The following is a 24,420-nucleotide window of genomic DNA, read 5'->3' as shown; positions in this document are numbered from 1 at the left end:
GCTAGTTCGGAGTAATTTTGACCACATTGTGATACGCCAGTTGTGATGTTCTGAGTGATAGCTAGCAGGGCTGGAACACTAAACTTGAAATTCACTAAATGCTTTTTTTTTTTAAATCGGCATCATATATCGACCATCGTCATTGGTATCGGCCAATGAAAAACCCATATCGGTTGACCTATAAAAATAAATAGCATATATAACCAATAAACAACTTCATAGCTCACAGTAGGTCTTTCATTAAAGTTTTATTAGTTATTGTTAAAATCAATTTCCCTATGAGAACAAATTTATGAGTTTTTACTTCTGGAAACCAACTGTTACAGTGTGTCTCAGCAGCATGTTTCAAGTACAATTGTTTTAAAATGTAATAGTGCCCTTTTCATCAAGTCTTCATTATCAGTGATGAAATAGAAAAGAAAAAAAAATTTTAACGAACAATTCACTTTTTTTTTTTCACAGAGTTGGTGCTAGCTATATTTATCACGAAATTCATTAGTACCTTTAATGGGGAAGGAAATGATTACCACATGTTTGTCAGCCCTTGAGAATCAAAGTAAACATAACTTGTGTGTTCACATTGGAACTCCAGTAACATACTTTAAAATGAAAATGTATATTTCCCTAATTAAAATTTGGTTTAAAAAAATATATAATATATAATATATATTAATGAAATTAATTAATATAACTTTAATAACTTAATATTTTAAACTGTAATAAATATGAATGTGACAATTTACAAAAAACATTCACTGACAGACTGATGTCATGTTTATTTCTGTGGTGTGATAGGCTGTCAGATCAACAGGCCCTTTCCTGTCACCCCGATGGAAAACGCTGAGGGCCAATTTCTACTGAAAACACACAAAGCTTTCTAGAATCAGTACCCACTTCCACTGCCTTTCAGAAGGTCACATTACGCCCCATAATGGGATATCCTTTCCCCGAATCTGCACACATGCACACAGAACTACTATCAGCAGGGCCATGTTCACAATGAGTTTCCTCCTTCCTGTTATTGAATTCAACAGACCAGAGAGCAGCAAGTTCCGGACAACCGCCAGGAGGTACTGAAGGAAACGGAGCAAGTAAAAGTCAAGCCTCTCCTCTTACAGCTCAAACACAAAACACAGATCATTATACATCTATAACTACCACCAGAGTGTGGTAAATGACACCAAACTACACCTTACTGTAACATGAGCTTAACCACTGTGTTTACATATATTTTAGGACATAGGCTTAGGAAATAAGGTTTATTCTTGGGTTTTTGCAGAAGTGTTCTGAAACAATATGTAAATGTGAAATGTTCCTTTAAAGCCGTTTAAGGAAAGAGATTCAGTCTAGAAAAAAAAATGCAGTCATTTCATTCTGTTGAACACAAAAGAAGATACCATGGAAGTCAATGGCTACTAAGGCTGCATGATTATGACAAAAATCAAAGTTGTAAATTATACCCTTGAAATTGTAATTGCTATTATTAATTACGATTATCACATTCACAATTTACATGAAATTATGTTTATACCATTGTTTGATGCAACTGCATGCCGTATTTTTATATGAAAATAAACAAGCTGAAAGCACTGGCTGGAAACCTTTTAGTGCTTTTCTATAGTATTAAGGATTGGTTTCTTCTCTAAATTATAAAAAAGTTAAAATATGAATGGTATTATTATTTTATACTAAAATTAATATAATGGGGAAAAAAGTAACAATGTAGAAAAAGAAAGAAAAACGCATCATAAGCATGCAGAATAACATAAGTGTCTTTGAACGATTCATTGCTGCATTGAACAATTACGTAATTATGGTATCCATAAATTTAATCGCGATTAGAAACTTGATTAATTGTGCAGCCCTAATGGCTACCACCAATTGTTTGGTCACAACATTCTTCAAAATATCTTCTCTAAGAGAAAATGATTTACCACACAGAAAACAGTGCATGTGATCATGCAAACGCCATAAGTAACATTTTACAGGTTTTTGAAGATAATGTGTAAGTAACATAGCTAAAGTAACCTAAAGATATAGAGAAAGTTGCTTGTATATTTGGGTTAAGAAAACGTATGAACAGCACATGTAATCATAATGCTTCTTGCTTGTTCGTCTACACAACAACAGTGTTTTGGGGAATGAAAAGGCATATTTTTTTTAAACAAGTTTCAAAGTACACTTTTTTGAAAACACCACTGTTATAGTTTCCGTGTAAACACTACCCTCTACATTGTGAGTAAATCACTTGGATATGCGACTAAATCTTAACTCTGAGCGACTAAATGAAGTCTAATATTAGCCAATATTCACCAGTGTGAGAGTTGGAGGCTAAGTAAAAGTTTAGCACAGATATATTTTCACTCGCCGAATGCTCTGACTCGGACTGAGCACTTGAGAGTTTCACTCTCTGTTAAGTGATCTGTAATATTTTTCAGTTCATCTGAAATGGATGTGCAGCCACCTGTGTTTAATGTACCATAAACTCTAGTGTGAAGACACACGACTTGCTGTCGCTTTGTCACACATACAAGGAGAGAGAGAGAGAGCGAGAGAGAGAATTTACATGCTGCATGTAAACGATATTCTTTGTTGTATTTTCCTGTCAAAATAATCTCATTGGCTATTATAGTCCTTATTTTGATTTCAGCAAATCAGTTCAAGCGAATTGACACAATCTGATTAATATTCATGCATCCAGCAGCTCATTAATTCTTGTTTTATATCGTTCTTATTAGTAGAATTAATATCATTATTATCTTATCAGTATTTTTTTTTTTTTACAGAAATACTGAATGAACAAAAAAGTACCACCACCCGTCCAGTTAAAATGTTCAGATGACTAATATGCATTCAAACATGGTTATTAATTTTAAATTCTAATTACTAAAGTTCTATCATTAAATAATACTTTATTAACATATTATAATGCTTGACTGACAGATGTTAAGAGTGTACTTTCAGATATTTAAAAAAACTGTGCCATTTATTAGATACACACACACACACACACATATATTATATATATATATATATATATATATATATATATATATATATATATATATATATATATATATATAAAATAATTAAACTAATTAATAAAAAAGCAAAGGACAAATACAATAGACTAAAAAGATACAAATGAAACAAACTGTGCTTTAATGTTTATTTTATGCAAGTCTCAAGCAGTTTACAGCCTACTACAGAAATTAATAATCAAATGTAAAATAAAACAGCAGTCTTCACTGTAAGAACTAAACTTTTTTTGTTTCTTAAAGGTCCCGTTTTACGCGCTTTTTTGAATTTTTGATTGTGTTTACAGTGTGCAATATAACGTGTTCATGTTTCGCGTGTAAAAAAAAACACAGTATTTCTCACACAATTCACCTATCTGTAAACTGCGGTTTTCACTGTCATAAAAACGGGCTGATGACTTCCTTGTTCTATGAAGCCTCTCCTTCAGAAATACGTAACGAGTTCTGATTGGGCCAGCGGTTCCTGTGTTGTGATTCGACAGCAGCTGAGCGCAGGCTGCCGTCCTGGAAACGCGATTGTTGGCTAGTTTTGAGAAGCAAGTGGGCAGGAGCATGTGTTGGAGATGTACTTATAATCACAGGAGCATTTTTACTGACGCATGAAAATCGCCCTAACATCTAGTTAACAAAGTTAAACAGCATTGCCCTTTGTGTAATAAGTTACAGAAACTGTTAAACGCACCAACTTAAATAATAAAATACACTTACCGGTTGTGGTCTATAAACAAGAATAATCTTTGTGCGAATCCAGCATTAAACTGATTGAGACTGAGGAAGCTCGCTGTCCTCAGCAAAATCTGCTGCACATAGTTTTACATGTGGTTTATTATTTTCGGGAACCAAGTTAAACATAAATTGTATTATTCAGATATTATTTATACTCTAACAACAACATTACACACTAACTAAAGTTTAAAACATGGGATCACGAAGAAGGGGACCTTTAAAGCTACAAAATTATAATATTTTATTAGAAATTTGTCTTTTGTTGTTTGATTAATAAGCACACAGTGACCTGCTGTCACTTTAAGAGCTGCACGGATACAATTTTCCTATAACACACGTATTTTCATTCAACTCTTTACGTTCATTTTTTACATGACAGACGAAGGTATACATGAATAATCACTAAGCGCAGCATTTTTGCGTGTATTTGAGCATTTAAGCGCACACCTTGAGCTAAATGATGACTTTAATGTAATGTAATAAGATTTTACTGATTTGCATGGGAAATTGGGCTTTTATGGAGGAACGAAAGCGCAGCGCTGCAAAAAAGGGGCAGAATGGGGCACAATAATCGTTTTATCTCAATTATTGTATTTTCATGATCGTTGGAGGCCAAAATCGAAATTGAAATATTTTTTTAATTAATTGCACAGCCCTAAAATATATAGGGGTGCACCAATCAAGATCGGCCGAACATTACTGCGCATCTCGTCAGTAAAGCCGGTTCTCTAATCAGCGGTAAATTCCATCAGGTGCATTATTTCACATAGAGCAGCTGTTACTACACAGAGCCGTTGTTAACTGAGAAGCAAATTCACATTCATTATCAGTGTTTATTTGCGCAGCTATTGCTCTATGTAAAATCATGCACCTGATGGAATTTACCGCTGATTAGAGAACTGGCTTTACTGACGAGATGTGCATTAATGATCGGCCGATCTCGATCAGTGCACCCCTAAAAATATAAATATGTATCAGTCTGGCGAGTAAACTAAAGAATTTTCTACCCAATGGCGGTTCAGTTGCCAAGGTGTTCATAGAGAGCTGAAACACCCAATACAGAAATATTTGAAAATGGTGACATCATGCATGTGCATAGTACATATTAAATATGTAAACATGTGCAGTGCATTTCGGTTTTAAAGACAAGAGCAAACAAACATACACAACAAAGGCGGAGTACATGGTACTGTTGTTGCTGCTCAATAGTTTGCTAATGCTTCTTCAGCAAAGTGTGGATTTACTTCACCAATATTACAACCAACAGCCAAGACACATCATATACAACATATAATCGTCACTTCCCTAAAGGAACTGTTTACTTACAAGGTGACAGCGTCAACTACTTGCCTGGTGTACATAATACAGCATTTTGGGCCATTTTCATGGATACGTGTAAATGCAAATTGTTTTAAAAATTCTGTCGTGTATACATACAAACATACAAAAGGTTTCCATTTTTGACTACATCATTGTTGCGTAAATATAGCCACAAAACGCTTTCTGGCACAGAAATTTGATTTGAAAACTTTTATATATTGTTTTAATTATTTTATTAAATGATGCTTATGGTTAAAATGAACAAATAATGTTTAAGTAATGGTTATACTATTTTATAAAATGTTTTTATATTACTTCTTACTTGATGTACACACTTTTTTTTTGAGTCATGAAATTAAAAATAATGAAGGTTTAATTTAAATCTAAGATGATTCTGATTCAGTCAGCTAAATCTAAAGTGTCCTGAGAAAATTACCAAAGGTTGCATTGCATCAAAATCCCTTAATACTGCAACTTAAATGGAAAAGCAGACACCTTTGAGCTTACAAGATAGAACTGTAAAAAAGCATGCAAGCCTTTCCTTCAAAGACTTGCTGTAATTACTGTATGTAAACAACATGTAATGTGTGCTATATAACATACCTGATATCTGTGAAATGTGAAAAGCTGTCATATCAGTAACAATCAGCGTGACTGTCAGCACAGAACGTGTGGCCTCAGGACATGTTGCTTGAGCTGGAATGTTGAAATTTGCATATCCCGAAAACCTTTTTTCAGGGGCTTTATCAACAACTGGTCTGGTTCATGTCCAAATGAATTAATTTCTCACTATTGGTTCCATTATTTACATTTATATTAAGATTCAGATGACACATCACCTCATAATGCAGAAGGTCAGTTGAGTTCTGCTGAAATCATGATTTCTACTGTAATAATCAAGCCAAAAACCTTACAATTAATGCAGCTGAGCTCAACTGAGACCTTGATTCACAAAATTCTAATTCTAATTAAAATCAAGCCAAAGAAATCATGATGGGATGCAGCTGAGCACAACTGAAATGACTTGATCAGAAATCACAAACTCAAAGACATCAGGATGGGAAATCATGAACCGATCAGAAGTCATGAAGCCAATCATGATTTCTACCGAAATAACTCGGAGCGGAATATTAATGTCAGGCTCAACCCAGACTCATTTACTAACGCCACACCCACTCATATCTGGACAGCTATCTGTCTACCGCAGCAGAAATGTGTCTGGAAAGGGAAATGAACTGAATTCAGAAGAACCGTGCATGACAGAGACGTCAATTTGGCAAAACTAAAGCTATTTTTATCTCGAAGCTTTCCACCTGTAATATCTCCATCATATCCATAACGCAGTGAGACCGTCACTGGGCCTGTGTTGCTTCACATCAGATGTTTACAACTTATTTGATCAAGACAGGCAGGCAGATGCTCAGCTAATTAATACAAATAATCCCCACGTAACATCCCCCAGTCGTACTCGATGAATGACAAGCAAAACAGCGATCAGCAGCCTGTGTTATTATTAAGATCAGCAAGCAGCAATCATTCAAAGAATTCATATGGGAAAACACCAATTCACATCGACTCGAGCAGCACTTTATTTGACAGTCTTGTCAGCAATGAGCTGCATCTTTAGCAAACAAAGGCCTGCTTTCCATCCATCGGACAGGAGGAATATCACATCGCCATCTGAAGGCTAAATAAGAGCAGATGATGCTCCTCTCTCACCGTAGCGTCGGCCCCACGCACGCCGTGTCCGTGCTCTCGATCTCCTGTAATATTCGCTCATGTTCGGTGATAGTCTCCAAGCTCTCGCTCTCCGCCATGTTGGCTCTAATCGTCACAGTGTTCATTTGTGACAACGCCGACGGAGATGCAGTAACTCTGGTCCATCGATAGATGTCGCTGCAGCAGTCCAGCAGCTCGCAGGGTTTGCTGGCCAGGTGTATGGGGCGACGTTTGTAAAATAAAATGTGTAAGAAAAATTCTTGGGGCAGGGTCAGATTTAACTACACAACAAATACATTTGTGCAAGATTTACTAAGAATAAGCTTTATGCATTATTTGTATTACTTAAAAAATATTTGTAATAATTTAATTTATTTTTTATTTTTTACTATATGACTATATTACAATAAAGTATTAAAGGTAAATGTAAATGTTTTATCTAAATCTAAATCTTCATTTTAAATGTAAATGTTAAATCTAAATGTAAATGTTAAGTCCAAATCATAAATGTTTAATCTTATATCTAAATGTTATATCTAAATAATATATAGCTCAACATTTAGATTTAATATTTAAAATGTAAAGTTACACACATAAAATGCACACATTATTTTAAATGTTACACACATTTTTATATACAGAGAGAACATGAAAAAAAAATATAACATTAACATTTACATTTAGATTTAACATTTAGATTTATAATGAAGATTTAGATTTAGATTGAGATAAAACATTTAGATGTACCTTTAATACTTTATTTTAATATAGTCATATAGTAAAAAAAAATGTTAAATTATTAAAAATATTTTTAAGTAATACAAATATTGCATAAAACTTATTTTTTGTAAATTTTGCACAAATGTATTTGTTTTGTAGATAAAAAGAATTGACACAGAGGCCCGGAGTGATGTGTTGTTTCTAGTGTTATTATTTTTATTTAATGCTTGCTGTAATTGATGGGGTTATATGGTTGTAATTCCATAAGTCAGATGTGCATTTTAGACATCTTCAGTATTCATTAAAACCTATAGTTTAATTGAGTGAAAAAATTCAATTTTAATTCACAGTACTGCTATTATGACGTATCTTCAATTAATATATGGGCTATTGAAATATGCCTGTATATACTCGTCGTCGCTAGGAATTCTGGGCCCTGTGCTCTGAAATTAAGATTGGTCCCGCTCTCACCATGGGCTCCTGTTACTCAGTTCCACTATTACCCCCTGACTGGAGCCCCTGATATACACTACCAGTAAACATGGAATCATTTTTATTACTCATACTGTACTTTTTTTTTAATTGTATACAGTATATTCACAGATTGTGACAATGAAAATAATTCCTACGTTGATCTTTTTGCTATGTGCATAAGAAATAGGCCTACTGTATACATATAATCGTGGGGAAATAACACATATGATTCAAGCATCCATCAAAAACACTGCTGTTTTAGAACACGTAACAGTCATTCTACCTTAAGGTCGTTCCTAGGGGCAGGTCTACTGACTCCAGTTCTGCGAAAACTTTCCCATACACCTTTCCTTCTCCTTTGTCCTCTTCTTGGGGACTTGTGGGAATCTTGAGACCGCTGCTGCTGCTGTCGTACATGTCTATTACTCTGTGTTAGACAGGGAGAATCGTGCTTCCAGCAGGACATACATATACTACTGTCAGCAGAAAACTGCAACTAAGGAAAAGGGACAGACCTTGTGATCTCTAGTACTTTGAATCCAACAAAACAGACTTCAGTGCTGTCCTGTTAAATATTTCCCAACTGTGCTTCAAGATTTATCTCACTACTGGACCAGGATCTGAATTTTATGGTACCTGAGACACTATAAAAGACTCAGAAAAAAGTGTGATATTGTAAAAATGCTTTACACACGTTTATGATAAGTTCATTTATACAAATGATTTGTAAGAATAACCTCAAATCGTAAAGTGTAATGTCTTGCACTTGGACATTGCTCATGAAAAATGTAATAAAAGAAATATTTACGCCATAACATCAACTGTTTGATAACATGTAAGAGGAATTAACTTACAAATTACACAGATTACAAAACACTGTTCAGTTGGCAAACTGATAAACAGTTGTTACCAAGCATTGACAAGCGGTTTCCTCTCTGCTTCAAAACAACAAGAGGCGATGACCTAACTTACAGGAAACAACGAGATGAACGTTGTGCGTTTGCTTTTATGTGTAACTTGTCTTTAGAAGCAACATATTTAACTGACCTGTTTTGTCTTGTTTTCATAATCAGTTTGCAACCGCTTTTCTTTTTGAAAAACAGTAATACTTTGAAATATTATTACAATTAAAATAACTATTTTCTATTTAAATATATTTTAAATGTAATTCAGTCCTATGAATGCTGTTGATGAATTTTCAACATCATTACTCCAGTCTTAAAGCTGCAGTCGGTAACTTTTGACGCTCTAGCGGTTAATAAACAGAACTGCTTGCGTCTTGCGGAAGAACATCGTAGCCGGAACTACTTCTCTCTGTTTATGTCTATGAAGAATCACAAAGGTACTGGGTTACTCCGCCGCGGTATCCTCGAAGCAATCTAAAATAGTCCGAATATAAACACTTATTATAGGTGCACCCTAGTGATTCAAGACAAGCTAAAAACATGGTTTGGAAAACGGATTCATGGTGTACTCGCTTATTATATACATTTTTCTACATTTTGAACACAAACAAAGTTACGGACCGCAGCTCTGACTGGTTGTTTCTTACCGGGAGCGGATGACTTTCTGCAAATGGCAATAGGACCACTGGGAGGAGCCAGAGGAGCTTGATTTTTTCACAGATTATCTGTCTCATATTCTACTGTCAGGACATAATGACAGGTTTAACAAATGTGTAAAAACTATATTTTTACAAAAGTTACCTACTGCAGCTTTAAGTGTCAAATTGTCTTTAAGAAATCTGCTGCTCATGGAACATTTCTTATTATTAGCAATAACAAAAAAAAAAAAGGAATGCTTAATATTTTTGTGGAATCCAGGACACTTTTTTCAGGATACAAATAAATTCGTAGAAGCAGAACAAATATTTAAGAAAAAAAAAATTGAGTCACTATCCATAATGAAATCTTGAATTAGACAAGAGCTGAATCACATGACTTCTTACATGTATGAGGACAAGGATGTTGACATCACCAAGTGTTGCTTGTTCACACCACTTTTTTCTGAGAATATTGTACACTTCTGTTTTAAGAACTTCAAAAATGTTTTCTTTTTCTCGGATGTCAGGTATCTAACCACACAATCAAGACAAGCATAGACCAGTGTATCACTTTATCCTCTCACAAGAGCCCAGGTTGTATTTCCATCCTCACCCACAGGATAATTAAACAGCTGTAACTGTGAATCACAATGAGTCATTGAGGCACACATCAAAAAAAAAAAAAAAAAAAAAAGGTAAGTCAGCATATGACCTGTCATAAAGGTCTGGGAAAATGTAGAACTAACTACAAGATCAGACAAGAACGGTTTAATCTGGGCTGCTCAGGAGTTGTGGAGCAGGGAATGAGGTCATTATGAGTGCAAACCAGTCGAACACTTCTGGCTTTGTTGAGTTTAACCATACAGTGTAGCCTGTTTTTCTCTCTCCTCAAATCATAATATTCATCGTTTATTAAAAATAATTTGTTAGTAAATCTTAATTAGATGTAGTTATCGTCTTTATAATAATATTTGGTGACATTTTATTTTAGGGTCCAATTCTCACTATTAAATAACCAGACTTTTGCCTCAATTAACCCCTTATTTGCTGCTTATTAATAGTTTATAAGGAAGTTGTTAAGTTTAGGGTATTGGGTAGGATTATGGATGTCATGCATTATATGTACTTTATAAGCACTAATAAACAGCCAATATGTTAATAATAGACATGCTAATAAGCAAGTAGTTATTAGTGTGAATTGGACCCTATACTAAAGTGTTACCTAATATTTAAATAAAATACTTTTAAAGAACTGCTTAAAATTTTCCTTTTTAACTTATAACTAAATTGCCATTTACTGATTAATATTCGACAGTAATGCCTGATATGAAATTGCTAGTAAACTTCACAAATAACTAAAACTGCAAGTTTCACTTTGAATTAAAAATGAACATTTGAAACAGAAAGGCTGTAAAACTTTGTTTAGTCACACTTACAATTCAGCAAATTTGAATTATTCATAAATGATGCTGAAATATAATTGACATTTTTGTTTTATAAGATTAATTTATTACTAATATTCTGTATATGACATTAGATTGCAAATGATCCCATTTGTCATTTAAAAATGAAGGCAAGACAGAAAATGTAAAATGTTTAAACAACAACTTTTATTTCCAATGAAATACATTCACATCACCAAAATACTGTTAAATTAAATTAATTAGAGTATAAAGCATTTTGGTCTGTTGATTATATTGCAACCACACATTCAAATGTCTTACATATACAATATATTATATATACACAACTTTAAAAAATAAAAACCAGCTCTTATGTGATGCCAAGCACAACTGTGTGTGTGTTTGTGTGTGTGTGTGTGTGTGTGTGTGTGTGTTTGTGTGTTTGTGTGTGTGTGTGTGTGTTAAAGCATTGTTTAAAAAGCACTTTGTGATTCAGCCACTTCCTCCCTGTACAAGTGACGAAGAGGGTCTGTAATTTGTTTAAATGAGTCACATGATGATTTCACATGTGGTCATTTTCTTGGAATGGTGGGTGGTCTCAACACAACCTTCACTTTATCTCCTGTGACCTGCAATGTGAAAAGTCTACAGTTTACCAAAAAGCTGAACGCAAGATTTCTAATAGTGTAGCTTTATTGACATTGAAGCATTTAGGCTGCTCACATGTGAAGCAGCACATTAACATTACAAGATAAACGGTGTTATATGTAAGCATGCATAATAATACAATCACTGTAAGAGTAAATGTAAGTAACCAACTTGATCTGTGCTCCAGGATCCTGCTGCTAAAGATGGTTTGACTGGAGGAACAGGAGGTGGAGTTGGCTTGATTACCTACAATTACACAGACTCGAGCTGAGAGAATGCATTAACAAGTGCATAAACACAATGAAACTACTTACAGGCTATCGCCTCTTTTCCAAAAATGATATCCTACTGAAATAGGTTGGATACTGTGTATTATCAAGTCACAGTATCAAACCAAAATACAAGCTTTTACAAACTAGAGGATGAGTGAAATCATTTTCAGTGGTAATCAACAGGAAGCCACAGATGACTCAACTAATGATCTGGATGAACTTGACCCCAGATGACCTGCAAAATAAGTGCTTTGTACTTCATCTAAATGAAAAAAGGTAAAAAGTAGCATTCTCTTTCTTTGAAAATGTCAACTGAACAAGAGTACAAGTATTCAGTTTCAATATTACTTGAGTAAAGTACAAATTCCCTACGATAATACTTAATGTAAAATCATTCAAGTATTACAGCCCAGATTTCATTAGTTCTCTAATAAGTACTAATCTAACTGTACTCTTTTTTTTAAATATACTATTATTTTGTATTACTTTTATGATACATTTATAATGCATGTTTTTAGCATAACTTTCAAAAAGCTGAAATATATAAAAAATACATTTCCAGTCTTAAAATAAAATAATTATTTGCCAAAAAAATAATTATAATGCCCTCCATTAGTATTGGAACAGTAAAGACAAATTTGTTCTGTTTGCTTTGGAGTCAAGAAATCTGTAAATATGATTAAAAGATAAATATGAGACAAAACTACAGAATGTCCAATTTTATTATTGGGTGATTCAACACAAATATGTTTTACCAGAAGATCAGTACTTTTACAGTTTCATCTCCCTATCTGATGTGAGCATATTGGAACAGTTGCCTCTCAGGTCTTTGTAAGTGTTCGGCTGTGTCCTGTTGCATTCATTCTTCAGATATTAAAAGCAGGGAATGTGTTTTATCAGTTATATCCGTTGCTTCTCAATTCTAAGTCATGCATTCGCGGATGACACACACAAACCAGGATGAAGAAAAGGAAGCTGACTCTGAAATCAAAACAAGCAATTTGGATGCCAAAAGAAAAGAGGAAGTCAATTAGAACTATAGGAAAAACAAAGGGCATGGAGAAATCAAGAGTTTGGAAACTACTGGCGACATCAGCAACCAACGACGACCTGATCGGCTGAGAGAAACAACAGTAGTTGATGACAGACAAATCATAAAAGCTGTGAAAATGAACCCTAAAATACATGTCTGTAAAATCACCAACAACCTCCAGAAAGCTGGGGCTCTGTCAATCTACAGTCCGCTGGAGAAATTGACACAGAATTACAGAAGCTACACAGCAAGATGCAAACCTCTGATCAGCACCAAAAAGAGAAAGGCAAGATTCTTCACAAGTAGAATTTTGGAACTGAGTTGATGGACTGATGAGACAAAGATTAACCTTTATCTAACTGATCTTTATCAGGTCAAAGAAATGCTTTGTTTACATCTGCCTTAAATTAAACTGTTCCAATACTTACGGCCACATCAAATAGTGGGATGAACTCTAAAAGTGCTGTCCTTTCTATTTGGTAATGAGTGTCGAAAGACTTAATAATAGAATGTAACATTCTGTAGTTTTGTCGCATATTCATATTTTAATCATATTTTTAAATGTCTTGAGTCCACAGCAGAGAAAGCATTCTTTTACTGTTCTAATACTTATGGAGGGCACTGTATATATATCGCGATTAATCGCATCCAAAATACAAATTTTGTACTGTACTGTGTACACTTATTATGTGTATATAAACACACACACATACAGTATACATTTCGAAAATATTTACATGTATTTACATGTATAAATTTATGTCCATATCATTGATATTATATATAAATGTATTTCAAATAAAAATATAACATATTTTTCCAAAATATATACATACATATCTGTGTATTTATATATAAATAATAAATATACACATTACACACATATATATAATGTAATCAAAAACATTTGTTTTGGATTCGATCATGATTAATCATTCAACAGCACTAATATATATATATATGCATAATATATATATATAAATATTTTAAATATCATAAAATGTATTTTTTAAATCAAAAAAGGTGGATTTCTGGTATCAATGGCTGATCTTACCTGTTTAACAACGGTCTGCTGTGATTGTGATGGCAACTTTTTTGGAGGCTGTAAGCAGAATAGTGATAGACCAGATATCCATGAGCAGAACTTATATTCAACTTGTTCAAGAAATAAATAGTACTTCAAACTTTAAGACAAACAGAAATTCCATTCCAGGTCCACTCACATTTTTGGTCACACGCCAGTCTATTATTATTGTATGAATCAGCTTAGATTTTCCCAGCCCTAAATGGCATGTTCAAACTGTACCTGGGAGCATTACATGTCTCTTTTAATCTAGATGGGTGTTCCTAACCAGAATATGCTGCAATGTGGACCAGACTTTATGGACAAATCCATTATATGTCTATGCAATATAAATTTGACCCTAAAAGATGTATTAACGTTAAGATGATAATAAATAGGCTGCTTTACATTAAAGGTTTTACTTACTGGGGGAGCAGGACGGGACGGGCCCAATCTAGCTGTTAGAGGGGTGCAGGGTCGAGTCACAGTGGTCCCCATGAATATGGGCTGGCTGATCTCAGGGCGGTCCTTTTTGGCACTGTTGTTCTCAAAAAGCAGACTCAACTGCCCTGAAGATGCCGGAGTTTTTCTGTAAACAATCAGATAGATGTGACATGAACGGACAGACTACTATAATTACATTACTCACAGCTACCCACACCTTCTGACCAAAATTTTTTCTTCATTAAATGTTTTACACACAAAGCATAAATAGTAGGGGTGTGATGAGACACTTATCCCACGAGACGAGACGAGACAAGAAAAGACAAGAGACTGGGTTCACGAGAACGAGCCAAGATTTTTAGACTTTTTTTTCTTCATTTACGAATCCAAATTTTATTTATTTTTTTCACTATATATTTTTTCCATTTTAATTGTTCTGTAACGTTTAACAAAAAAATTATGTTTAGGGCCCTATGAAATGTTTTATTTTTTCTCACTATATTATTTTTATTGTTACCCTTCTGTGTTTTAGCATGTCTAATTATTTGAATGTATAAACAACTTAATTGTTTTTATTTTATTTTTTCTTAAAGTATCCTTATGAATTTTTTTCCCTTAAAAATTCTGTGTTGTGTATTTACATTTATCAGGTTATCAAATGAAGGCATAAACGTTAATTTCATTTATAATTTGATTATTTTAATTAAAATGAAGAAAACTTAATTTTTGGCAAACAAAGGGGATTTACTATTAAAATTCAAACATGGAAGAAGTGATTAATTAAAAAAAAAAGATGTTTGTTTATTTTAGTAGTAGTAGCAGACTGTGTACGTTCTACTGAAAAATAGTACCAGACGTTTATTTTGACGGGTTGCCATAAATACCTTTACAGTTCTATGCATATGATATGATGCTAGTTTTACACAAATCAAATGGTAAAATGCTCATGAAGTGATTCACAGAGCAGATTTTGAGATGTGGTTCATGTAGTCCTCATTTAGTGAGACGGCAGACACTGAAATCACCACGAGCATCAGGCGCATTTTAGTAAATGACAGTCTTTGGTATATGTAACTGTAGGGGGTCGCACACCGGACGAGAAGCGCAGCGCCGCGTCGCGTCGCGCCACGTCTTTAAAATTCGAACACATTATTCTCTATGTGAGTACACACACCGGCGGCGCCATTCGGCGTCTGTCCGCGGTGCCCAGCTACGACTCAGAACGCTGTTCAAATTTCTGCCGCGCCACAGAGCGCCATCCGCATAGTTTTATATTAAAAAACCCAGATGTTATAAACTGAAACTGAAATTAAAGTACAGCACACTTGTTTCATTCAAATAAAACATTACAAAGTGTTTGGTTACGTTTTCAGCAGCACAGTTGCCTAGACAACAGATACAACAAAACAATAACAGACTTATTATAATAACAGATTCTTTTCATTAATTAACGTTCAAAACTCAGCTTTTATCAATTAAAATCATATATTTAAAATTAAAATAATAGATGAAGTTAAAACTCTCCCATCTTGCTGCGAAATTGAGCTCACGCATATAGAATGTGCGCGTCCAGTGTGCAATACCTCGAGTTGTCCTACATGTGGCGCGACGCGACGCGGCGCGTCTCGTCCGGTGTGCGACCGCCTTGTGCGTCTGGGCCATTCAGTAACAGAGACACGCAGAACATTTTGCAGCTTTATTTTTACAGATAATGTACATTGTTATTTGATTTAATTTTACTTTGTCAATGTCAGTGTCAACAAATTCCATGACATTCTGCGTTAAATTGTGAATTCTGTTTTTATGACTAGATAAAGACTACACTGCGTAATTTTCCTGCCTATCATGCATCCACTTGTCTGATGTGAATATAAAATATCTTACATACCACCACTGGTGAAAGGGCCAGTGTCATGCAAATATATTTGAAAGGTCTGGGCGAGGATATCATCACAAATCAGATCTTGCGAGATCTCATCACACCCCTAATAAATATGACTTTTGAAAAAATTAGATGAAGATTTCAAGATCTATCAATATCATTTACCATTTTTGTAAGATGAAAAAAAAAAAAAAAGGTTTTGTTTCTTCAGAAATTCATAGTTCCCCATAACTATGTAGTGAAGCATTATTCTGAGCCTCCAAAAAACTAACAATAATAATAAAACACACACATACACACCATTTGAGGAACAAAATCATGCTGAGTCTTCCCCTTTTTATCACCAGCACATCTGATGAACTCATATATGAGCTTTGCTGACTGTTTCATACATTCAAAGAAAAAAAACCTAATTATCCCACTGTCAAAAATCCATTCATTCTCCGAGATTTTTTGAAAGAAAAAGAGAAAAAAAGCCATTTGGTAAAAAAAAATGTATCATAATAGTTTTTAAATAAAAAATATGCAAAATGGTTTTATGGCCAATAAAAATATTCCTAGTTGGAAAATGTTTAGTTAGTATGGGTAAATGAAACAACTCACGTCTTGCAGCTGATGATGGCTTTTCTTAGTTTATGATAAAGAAAGATTGCACATAGTAAAAGTACAAGTAGAGTGATTGCTACTGAGATGCCGATGATCTTTCTTTGTCCTAAATTGGAAACAAGAGTAAAATGTGTCAAAATTACTACAGATACTACATTGAAACATGAAAAGAGGAGTGCGTTTGATTACCAGATGACCATTCAGAATATCTGACTTCACAGTAAGGAGGTGCCCAACCAGGCTCACAGTGGCATTGTTTTTTATGATTGCAAATCTGCAAAAAATAAGACAAAAGAACACACTATTTTTGTTTGTTTAAATCCTTTTAAAGCTTTTTAAGTTTGGAATTATAATACATTCTCTTATTGGTTTCAGTGAAATGGCGCTTTGATCTCACCCCTCTACCATTGCATTGTAGTGCACAGTCTTCAATATTACCGTAAACCGTCAGGTTTTGGCACATATAATCAAAGCAAACCTATTGAAACATAAGCCAGAGGATTGATATTTGTGCCAACAAGTCCTACCATCATAGTCTAAATACACTTCTTACATGCTCACCTTATTGTGTCCACATTTTGTGCCAGTGGGAACCATGCTGAGGGCGTCCTCTTCTGATTGGTCCCCAGCTACATTGCAAAGTCCCCATAATGTTCCTATAACAGCTTTCTGACCAGTAATGGGGTATTCGTTTCCTCCTTCGCAAAATATCTTACCACAAATCTTGTTTCTATATAAGGAAAAAAAGCACATTTAAAAAAGTGTGCTATGACAAATATTGAAGCTGGAAAAAGTCATTTTGTGAGCTGTTTTGACTTAGAAAATGAAAAAGATGACATACTCTTTTGTACAGGCTTTGTATCCATTTTTGGTCTTTCCACAGTGAGAATCATTTTTTCCATATGTGTTTAGATGAAAGCATCTATCAGTACCAATTTTGGCACCTAGGGAAACGATCACACAATATTGAAGCAGATGTCAGTCCTGTGTTTATATGAAACATCATGCAGAGCAGGATACTGAGATATCAAGGAAGAGCAAATCAACCCAGCTGGTGAAAATGAATGAACTGTTGTTTTAGCAAAGTAGTTGGGCTGTAGGGAATCACAGAGTTTAATAATATGACGGTAGTTCAGATTCCAGTTTCACCTAAAAATGTAAATTATGTCATCCTCTACTCATTTGCATGCCGTTCCAAACTTTAAGAATGTTGACTGTGCTTCTGAACTGTCTTGTAACACAGCTGCATAGACGTTGGAGAGATTTTGGTCTTTTGGGCAATAAACTCACGCTTACCTGTTCCCCAAAGTTTTTGGCAGTGCTGGAGGTGAGTGGGGCATTGGCCATTATAGCAGTAACCCTGGCCAGAGCTGCAAGGTATGCCATTCATCTTAAAATCATTCTCTGGGCACTGCTCGGAGAGCCCTGTGCAGTACTCTGGGACGTCACACTCATTTACAGGTGCTCGACACATGCTTTCAGTATCTTTTATCTGGCATGAAAAAAGAGAAGCTGTAAATAACAACAAAATACATATAGAAAAGAGTCTTGCGGGACATTTGGGAACTCTTATAAGCTCTTCAACAACCCTTTTAAAGCCTTCCTTGATTTTATGCTCTTCTGAGTCACCCTTCCATGCAAGATGAATAACCTTTGGCATCGGGGCTCAGTTGGTTCAAGTGTTTGTCTAATAAACATAAGATTCTAGGTTTAAATTTCAGTGGAACCATATGAGGATCTTGCTCTTCCATGGGACGGACAAACAAATAACAATAAACAAGGGTCAGCTTTAATACACTATTTGACTCTGTCTGATCCCGGTAGTGTGCCTATGCCAATTACTTTCTTGGCTCACTCTAGGAAAGGATGCCCACCAGAAGTCGTGACTTCTTGCAATTTAGTGAGTGCATTCTGCACCTCCTTCCTCCCATCCAAAAAAACAGAAAATGCCTAAAACAGAAGTTTGGGTGACATTTGAAAACTCTTGTAATGCCACCCACACTATCTGACAAGTCAAAGACAGCAATCAATTTTTGGGTGAACTATTCCTTTAAATAAAGATATATTCTAAAACATGTGTTCATAGTGCCATTTAAAAAAAAAAAAAAAAAAAAAGGTGTGTGGGCATGAAGTATTTTTCTAGTTGGAGCACAGAGTATTGCACCACTTACAGTAATTTGACCCACAATGCTTGAGAGTGAAACGAAAGACACACAGTCATTTACGGTCATTACCTGGCAATTCTCACAGCAGTCTCCGTGAGCACATTGTGAGCCTTCAGTGAGCCTGCAGGTCATGGGGTCACAGCATGGATTTTCACATTCCTTACAGTACACAAAAAAACACAGTCATCAGTGAGACATCATATTGAGTCAAAGATGAACCTACATTAATGCATTAATGATGTCATTAAAAAGGATCATCTGGGCTAGACTGAGTCACTACAGACAGATATGTGTGCAGTACCTCAGCTGTTCCACAGTCACACTGCTCTCCAGGGTCCAGGAAGGCATTACCACAAACAGACCCACTGTACAGTCTGGATGAAATGGGGGTGTCCAGCAGGCAGCTGGGGTTGGCGTTGTCTAGAAACATACTCAGCTGCTCCAGACTACAGTCACTAAACTGCTCCGGGAACTGATTGCTAGACAGGCAAAGAATTTGTCATTTTTCCGACAGTGCAGGCTTTAAACTAGGCAGAGCAGTTCACTTAAGGCTGGAATACACTACATGACTTCTGCCCAGATTTTAAAAGTTGTGTAGTGTACTCCAATGTTGTCATTTTTTACTAGATCTAACTGCAACAGAAGGCTCAGTTTGTGTTTTTACCAAAGTGAAGTTTAAAGGTCTAAAGAGTTTCATGCACTTGTCTTACTTTGCTTGTGAAGTAGTGTGCTTGAGTATATTGCATGTGCATTTGTAGGGTACTTCAAATCTTTAAAGTACAGTATATATATATATATATATATATATATATTAAAAGATGCACTTTCAGATATTATAATATAATTATAATATATTATAATATAATTGATGATCATTACACAGGGAGTAAAAAACAGACAGATCTTATTTCTGACCAAAGCAAAAATAAACAGCACACTGAAAACACAGTATAACATTACACAAATACTGCTTACCCCACACGCTCTGTCATGATACAGAAGGAATTGGATGAGCCACACATGCAGGGATATTCATCATGGGACATGCCCATGTTATGACCCATCTCATGAGCAATCGTGGCTGCCAGGCCCAGTGAGTTCTGATTATGATCCTGAAAAATAACAACATATAACCATTTAAGATAAGAATCTTTATTATTACACAACAGAAGACCATTTGTTAGTATATAATCATCATTGATTCAGATAATGAATACCTGGTTGACTCCCGCTGAGCTTTCAGAACACATTGCAAGTTTGTTTGCCAACCCAACTGTGTCGCCCAAAAAATCAATTCCACTGGAAGAAAAACAATCAATAAACAAATAAAAGGTTCTTTAGTAGTATACTGACGTAAAGATATATTTTTAACACTTTACAATATGGTTGCATTAGTAACTGCATTGGTTAACATTAAATAATAACAACAAGAAAAATATTTTTACAACATTAATTATTCTTTGTTAATATTAGTTTATAAAAATAGAATTATTCATCGCTCCAGTTAGTTCACAGTGCATGAACTAATGTTAACAGACACTAAAGACACAACATGTTGAAACTAAAAGTTAACTAATGAAAAGTTTTAGCTTTGTATTACAGTGCACTAGCATCGTCTATGCTGAAGCGAAGTGAAGGTCTTAGTCATCCAGCAGAGTAAATGGGTAACTAGGTCATACTCACGTCACAAACTGAGCGTTGTCATGCTTGACTCTTTTAAGCAGATTGCTTTTTCTCCACTCAATAAACCGACTGAGAGTCTCGTCAGAACTCAAACTGACCACAATCTGGTCCTGTTTCGTCCAAACCTCAAGCCCCACCAGCATAACCCGGATATTAAGGGCTCGATACAACTGAGCAAAGAATAAAGTGTTCACCGTCTTGCATTTCCTGCAGGTTTAACTCTCTTAAATCAAAATATATGTATACCTTGTCAACATGGTTTGCAACCTCCAGCATCCTGCCACTGATTATGTCCATGTTAGACCCATATTTTGTGTACTATAAGAGAAAAATATAGCAATCGTTTGTTTGGAAAATGTTCTTTTTGGCATTATGTATTGACCAATAGTATTGGCCCCACTATGTTGAGATGGGTCAAACATTTTATATTTGAAAATATAAAAATGTTAAAATAGACAGAAATATTAGCGATTCACCAATATAATGTATCATCCTGGTCAATCAAAAAAAAAACTATTATGGTGATACCAATATCTAGAGATAAATAAATCAGTGATCATAATACAATGTCAAGTCAAAGAGATTTAAATACTGACATTGTATTATGGTTTATCACCGATTTATTAATCTCTAGATATCGTTATCACCATAACAGTTGACAAGCTTCTGAAAGCTTAAATTCTTACCTCAGTGTTATCCACCACAAGAAACAACTCCACAAATCTTGGAGTGTGAAATCGCTTTGTTTTCTAAGAAGATATATGAATTATTTAAAATGCATGCATAATTTATTTCATGTGCAGAACACTTGTGATTCTAGAACTGTGATTGAAAATGTTATTACCCATCCGCTGGACTTCAAGGGGACAGCAACTGGTGGTTCATGGTCATAAATGGTGGTGCTTCTCTTCCACCTCAGATGTTCATGCTTATAAAGTGCGTGGTCTCCTTCACTGTGGTTGGTCAGGGGCTCGATCAGGTATACCTGCTGTTTCACTCTAACAAAACCTCTATGGACAGAAGACATAATGCTGCTGCTCAAGAACATACATGCAAAAACTGAGTTTAATGCTTGTGCATTTCCATTAGGAAATGTATGAAAAGCATCTTGTAATGAACTTGATGTGAAAGGAGCATGCAATTGTCTCGAACCTGATTCCAGAGCAGATTCCCACACTGACCGAAGAAGAATCTTCCAAATCCTGAATATGGCCATGATAGTAGCAGTTGTCCTACAAATGATACAAAATTGATTGATTTTTATTTTCTGTGCTTAACTGATTATATTATATCCATCTTAAACAAGGGAACTTCAGTCAGTCTGACATGACTTAAATATTCAGAATAGAATACTAGCAGGAACTGCACAATATGCAATATACAGTCAAACCAAAAATTATTCAGACATCAGATATCATTTTATATATATATATAATTTTCTTTTTTTTTTTTTTTACTAGTGGGTGCATGACACTACAGTTCATTTATTTCAGTGAGGATAGCAAAATAAAGTAAACGTGTTTTGCTTAAGTGTTATCTGACATTTTCTAAACTATAGCTAACAAGCTGTAATAATGTGTGAAATATTAATGAGATGTCTGAACACATTTTTGTTTGACTGTATAGATATGCTCTATACTGCAGGAATAAAATGAGGAATATGCTAGTATGCTGTTCTGATCATAGTTATTATTAAAGTACAGTAAATGTAAATTACCTTTAAAATTGGATTCCTGCTCACAATCAGTCCATCATCTTGATAATATATTTCAGAGTAATTATGTCCTATGAGTTGCCTAAATCACAGTAAATATTTATTTAGAACTTCCTTAGCGCACAATGGTGTATCTCACATGATTAAACATCAAAAAGAAGTTTTGAAATATAACACACCCAAATGCAACACTCACCAGTTCTTTTCCAAATGAATCAGGTGATCTTTCCCTCCAAAGAATAATTTATATGTGAGTCTATCAGGATATGTCTCATGGCTTTTTGGACTTTTATCAGATTGTACCTGCAGAGGATTGATGTGTTAATCAACACATAAACACCAAAACCTTATGGTTGCTTTTATCCTAAAACTAAAACTAAAAAAGGTTTTATTCAACTATATCTTGTTGTTGTAACAATAAGATCCAGCTTGCAAATGGAGGTACCTTTCTGACGCTCTGTCTTTTAGGTCTCACTACATCAAATTGCTCTACATGAGGTAATGTCAGCAAACTCTCTGCCACACATCCTGATGAAGAATCAAAAGATATTTTTAAATTTCATAAATGCACCACGCACAAAAGTTAACAGGACTCTATAAAAATAAATAGGTTGCATAAGCCTAACTAGGGTAAACTTTACTGGCCCTAAATTACCTTAAAACATTTCTGATCTTCGAACTCTCTGCGGCACAAAAATAATAAAAAAATAATTGAACATATGTTCTATACATGCTTGAAAAAGTGCATGATACTTTGCCTTATTTTACTTTTTAAATACTTCCAATTGATAAACCTACTTGGACAAGTCCAATGTACGAAAATTCTTGTATATTAAAATCTTTCCATATTTAAAATGAGGCAAAACAATAGCCTACGTAAATGTCATTAAAGGGATACAATAAAAAGGTAAAAATATTAATAAATACATTTTTCTATAAAATTAACTAAAGGATAGAAATGTTCCTCCATCACTATATATTCTTCTATGAGTATACTATTCGAAGGAATGTAAATACATACGAATAAATTCATAAAATAGACAAAAGCGACCGGTTTAATCTTTGAGCGCAAATATGCTTTCTAATTACATGCATTAAGGAATAAAACATATTTTTACATAAAGGAATATCATACATACCCCAAAGACAAAGACACCATAGTACATGAGTTGTGAAGGCAGGGCACTGCATGTTTACTGTACGTTATAGTTCATAACTGACGAACTATTATATCCCAAAAGAAAAACTTGAGTTCCGCCCAAGTGGGCCGGGTTTCCATTTAACCGGACAAACGCAAATACAGAAAAACAAAGCTGGTAGAATGGCCAATTTCATGGAACAAAGTTTCGAAAGGGGCGGGGCTTAGAGACGTCACGAGGGATCAAAATAATAATTCTCGTAATTTGACAAATTTATCTGATGATTTTTGAATTATATGATAATGTGTTGTTTCTCAGTGTTATTATGTAGTTGTAAATTGTTGTCCATACCGCTGCTGAAACAGATCATCGACGACGTTGCCACGTGGTAGCTAATACTTTTCTAAGCGCTTCTCTTGGCGAACCAATCACATTCGTTTGTGATTACAAGGTAAAGTTTAGTATTATTATCACTATTATTATTTTCTACATGCCACTGAAGTGAATTTTCATTCTTTTGTGTTAGGCTACAATCTTTGAAATTTACAGATTTAAATTAGTTTTTGTGTGTAAATCACGAGCTGATATTTGAATGTGGATCAATGGAGCATTCGGTGTCCTGGGCCTCCCTCCGAGAGCCCCTGCACGAACACATCCGTGTTTTCTACTTACCACCCAAAGGGAGGTAAAACCGCAAAATATCCCGTAACGACAATGACTCAGAACATTACAGGAAACACGTTACGTATAAAAGCGTGTGTTTAACATTTAGTTATAGGTTTAGAGTTCTTTCATTTCATACATATGCTAATTACTTGTGTAATTGAT

General features: G+C 34.7%; 2 protein-coding genes across 8 annotated transcripts in view; both read right to left on the bottom strand.

Moving 5' to 3' along the window:
- Positions 1 to 8,486, bottom strand: part of exoc6 (exocyst complex component 6) — a 50,041-nt gene extending 41,555 nt beyond the window's left edge. For 2 of the 6 annotated variants that reach the window (XM_052610896.1, XM_052610893.1), the window contains exon 1: positions 8,281 to 8,484. In XM_052610896.1, the coding sequence (XP_052466856.1) occupies positions 8,281 to 8,414 (134 nt within the window). In that variant the 5' untranslated portion in view covers positions 8,415 to 8,484. Of the gene's footprint in view, positions 1 to 6,803; positions 7,005 to 8,280 lie in introns of those variants that run through there. The other 4 variants (XM_052610895.1, XM_052610891.1, XM_052610892.1 and 1 more) reach the window with 4 other exon arrangements.
- Positions 8,487 to 11,128: 2,642 nt separating this feature from the next.
- adam8b (ADAM metallopeptidase domain 8b) lies at positions 11,129 to 23,743 on the bottom strand. 2 transcript variants are annotated; one of them, XM_052610889.1, is made up of 23 exons: positions 23,593 to 23,743; positions 22,899 to 22,981; positions 22,650 to 22,756; positions 22,457 to 22,535; positions 21,892 to 21,971; positions 21,584 to 21,749; positions 21,426 to 21,488; positions 20,986 to 21,057; positions 20,740 to 20,909; positions 20,274 to 20,355; positions 20,032 to 20,168; positions 19,358 to 19,535; positions 19,126 to 19,215; positions 18,188 to 18,383; positions 17,733 to 17,835; positions 17,453 to 17,621; positions 17,289 to 17,369; positions 17,081 to 17,165; positions 16,889 to 16,997; positions 14,386 to 14,548; positions 13,951 to 13,998; positions 11,763 to 11,837; positions 11,129 to 11,572 (listed from the first exon to the last, which is right to left on the bottom strand). In XM_052610889.1, the coding sequence occupies exons 1-23, from the start codon at positions 23,642 to 23,644 to the stop codon at positions 11,516 to 11,518; spliced, it is 2,445 nt and encodes an 814-aa protein (XP_052466849.1). In that variant the 5' UTR covers positions 23,645 to 23,743; the 3' UTR covers positions 11,129 to 11,515. The 2 variants fall into 2 exon arrangements, with proteins under 2 accessions (XP_052466849.1, XP_052466850.1); XM_052610890.1 differs by lacking the exons at positions 11,129 to 11,572; positions 11,763 to 11,837; positions 13,951 to 13,998 and adding an exon at positions 16,586 to 16,666 and having other exon boundaries at positions 14,391 to 14,548.
- Between the last annotated feature and the right edge of the window lie 677 nt (positions 23,744 to 24,420).

Source organism: Carassius gibelio, chromosome A12, assembly GCF_023724105.1.
Source record: "Carassius gibelio isolate Cgi1373 ecotype wild population from Czech Republic chromosome A12, carGib1.2-hapl.c, whole genome shotgun sequence".
In the NCBI taxonomy this organism is placed as follows: Eukaryota; Metazoa; Chordata; class Actinopteri; order Cypriniformes; family Cyprinidae; genus Carassius; species Carassius gibelio.
Note: the sequence above shows the minus strand (reverse complement) of the source record. Positions and strands in the feature narration are given on the sequence as shown.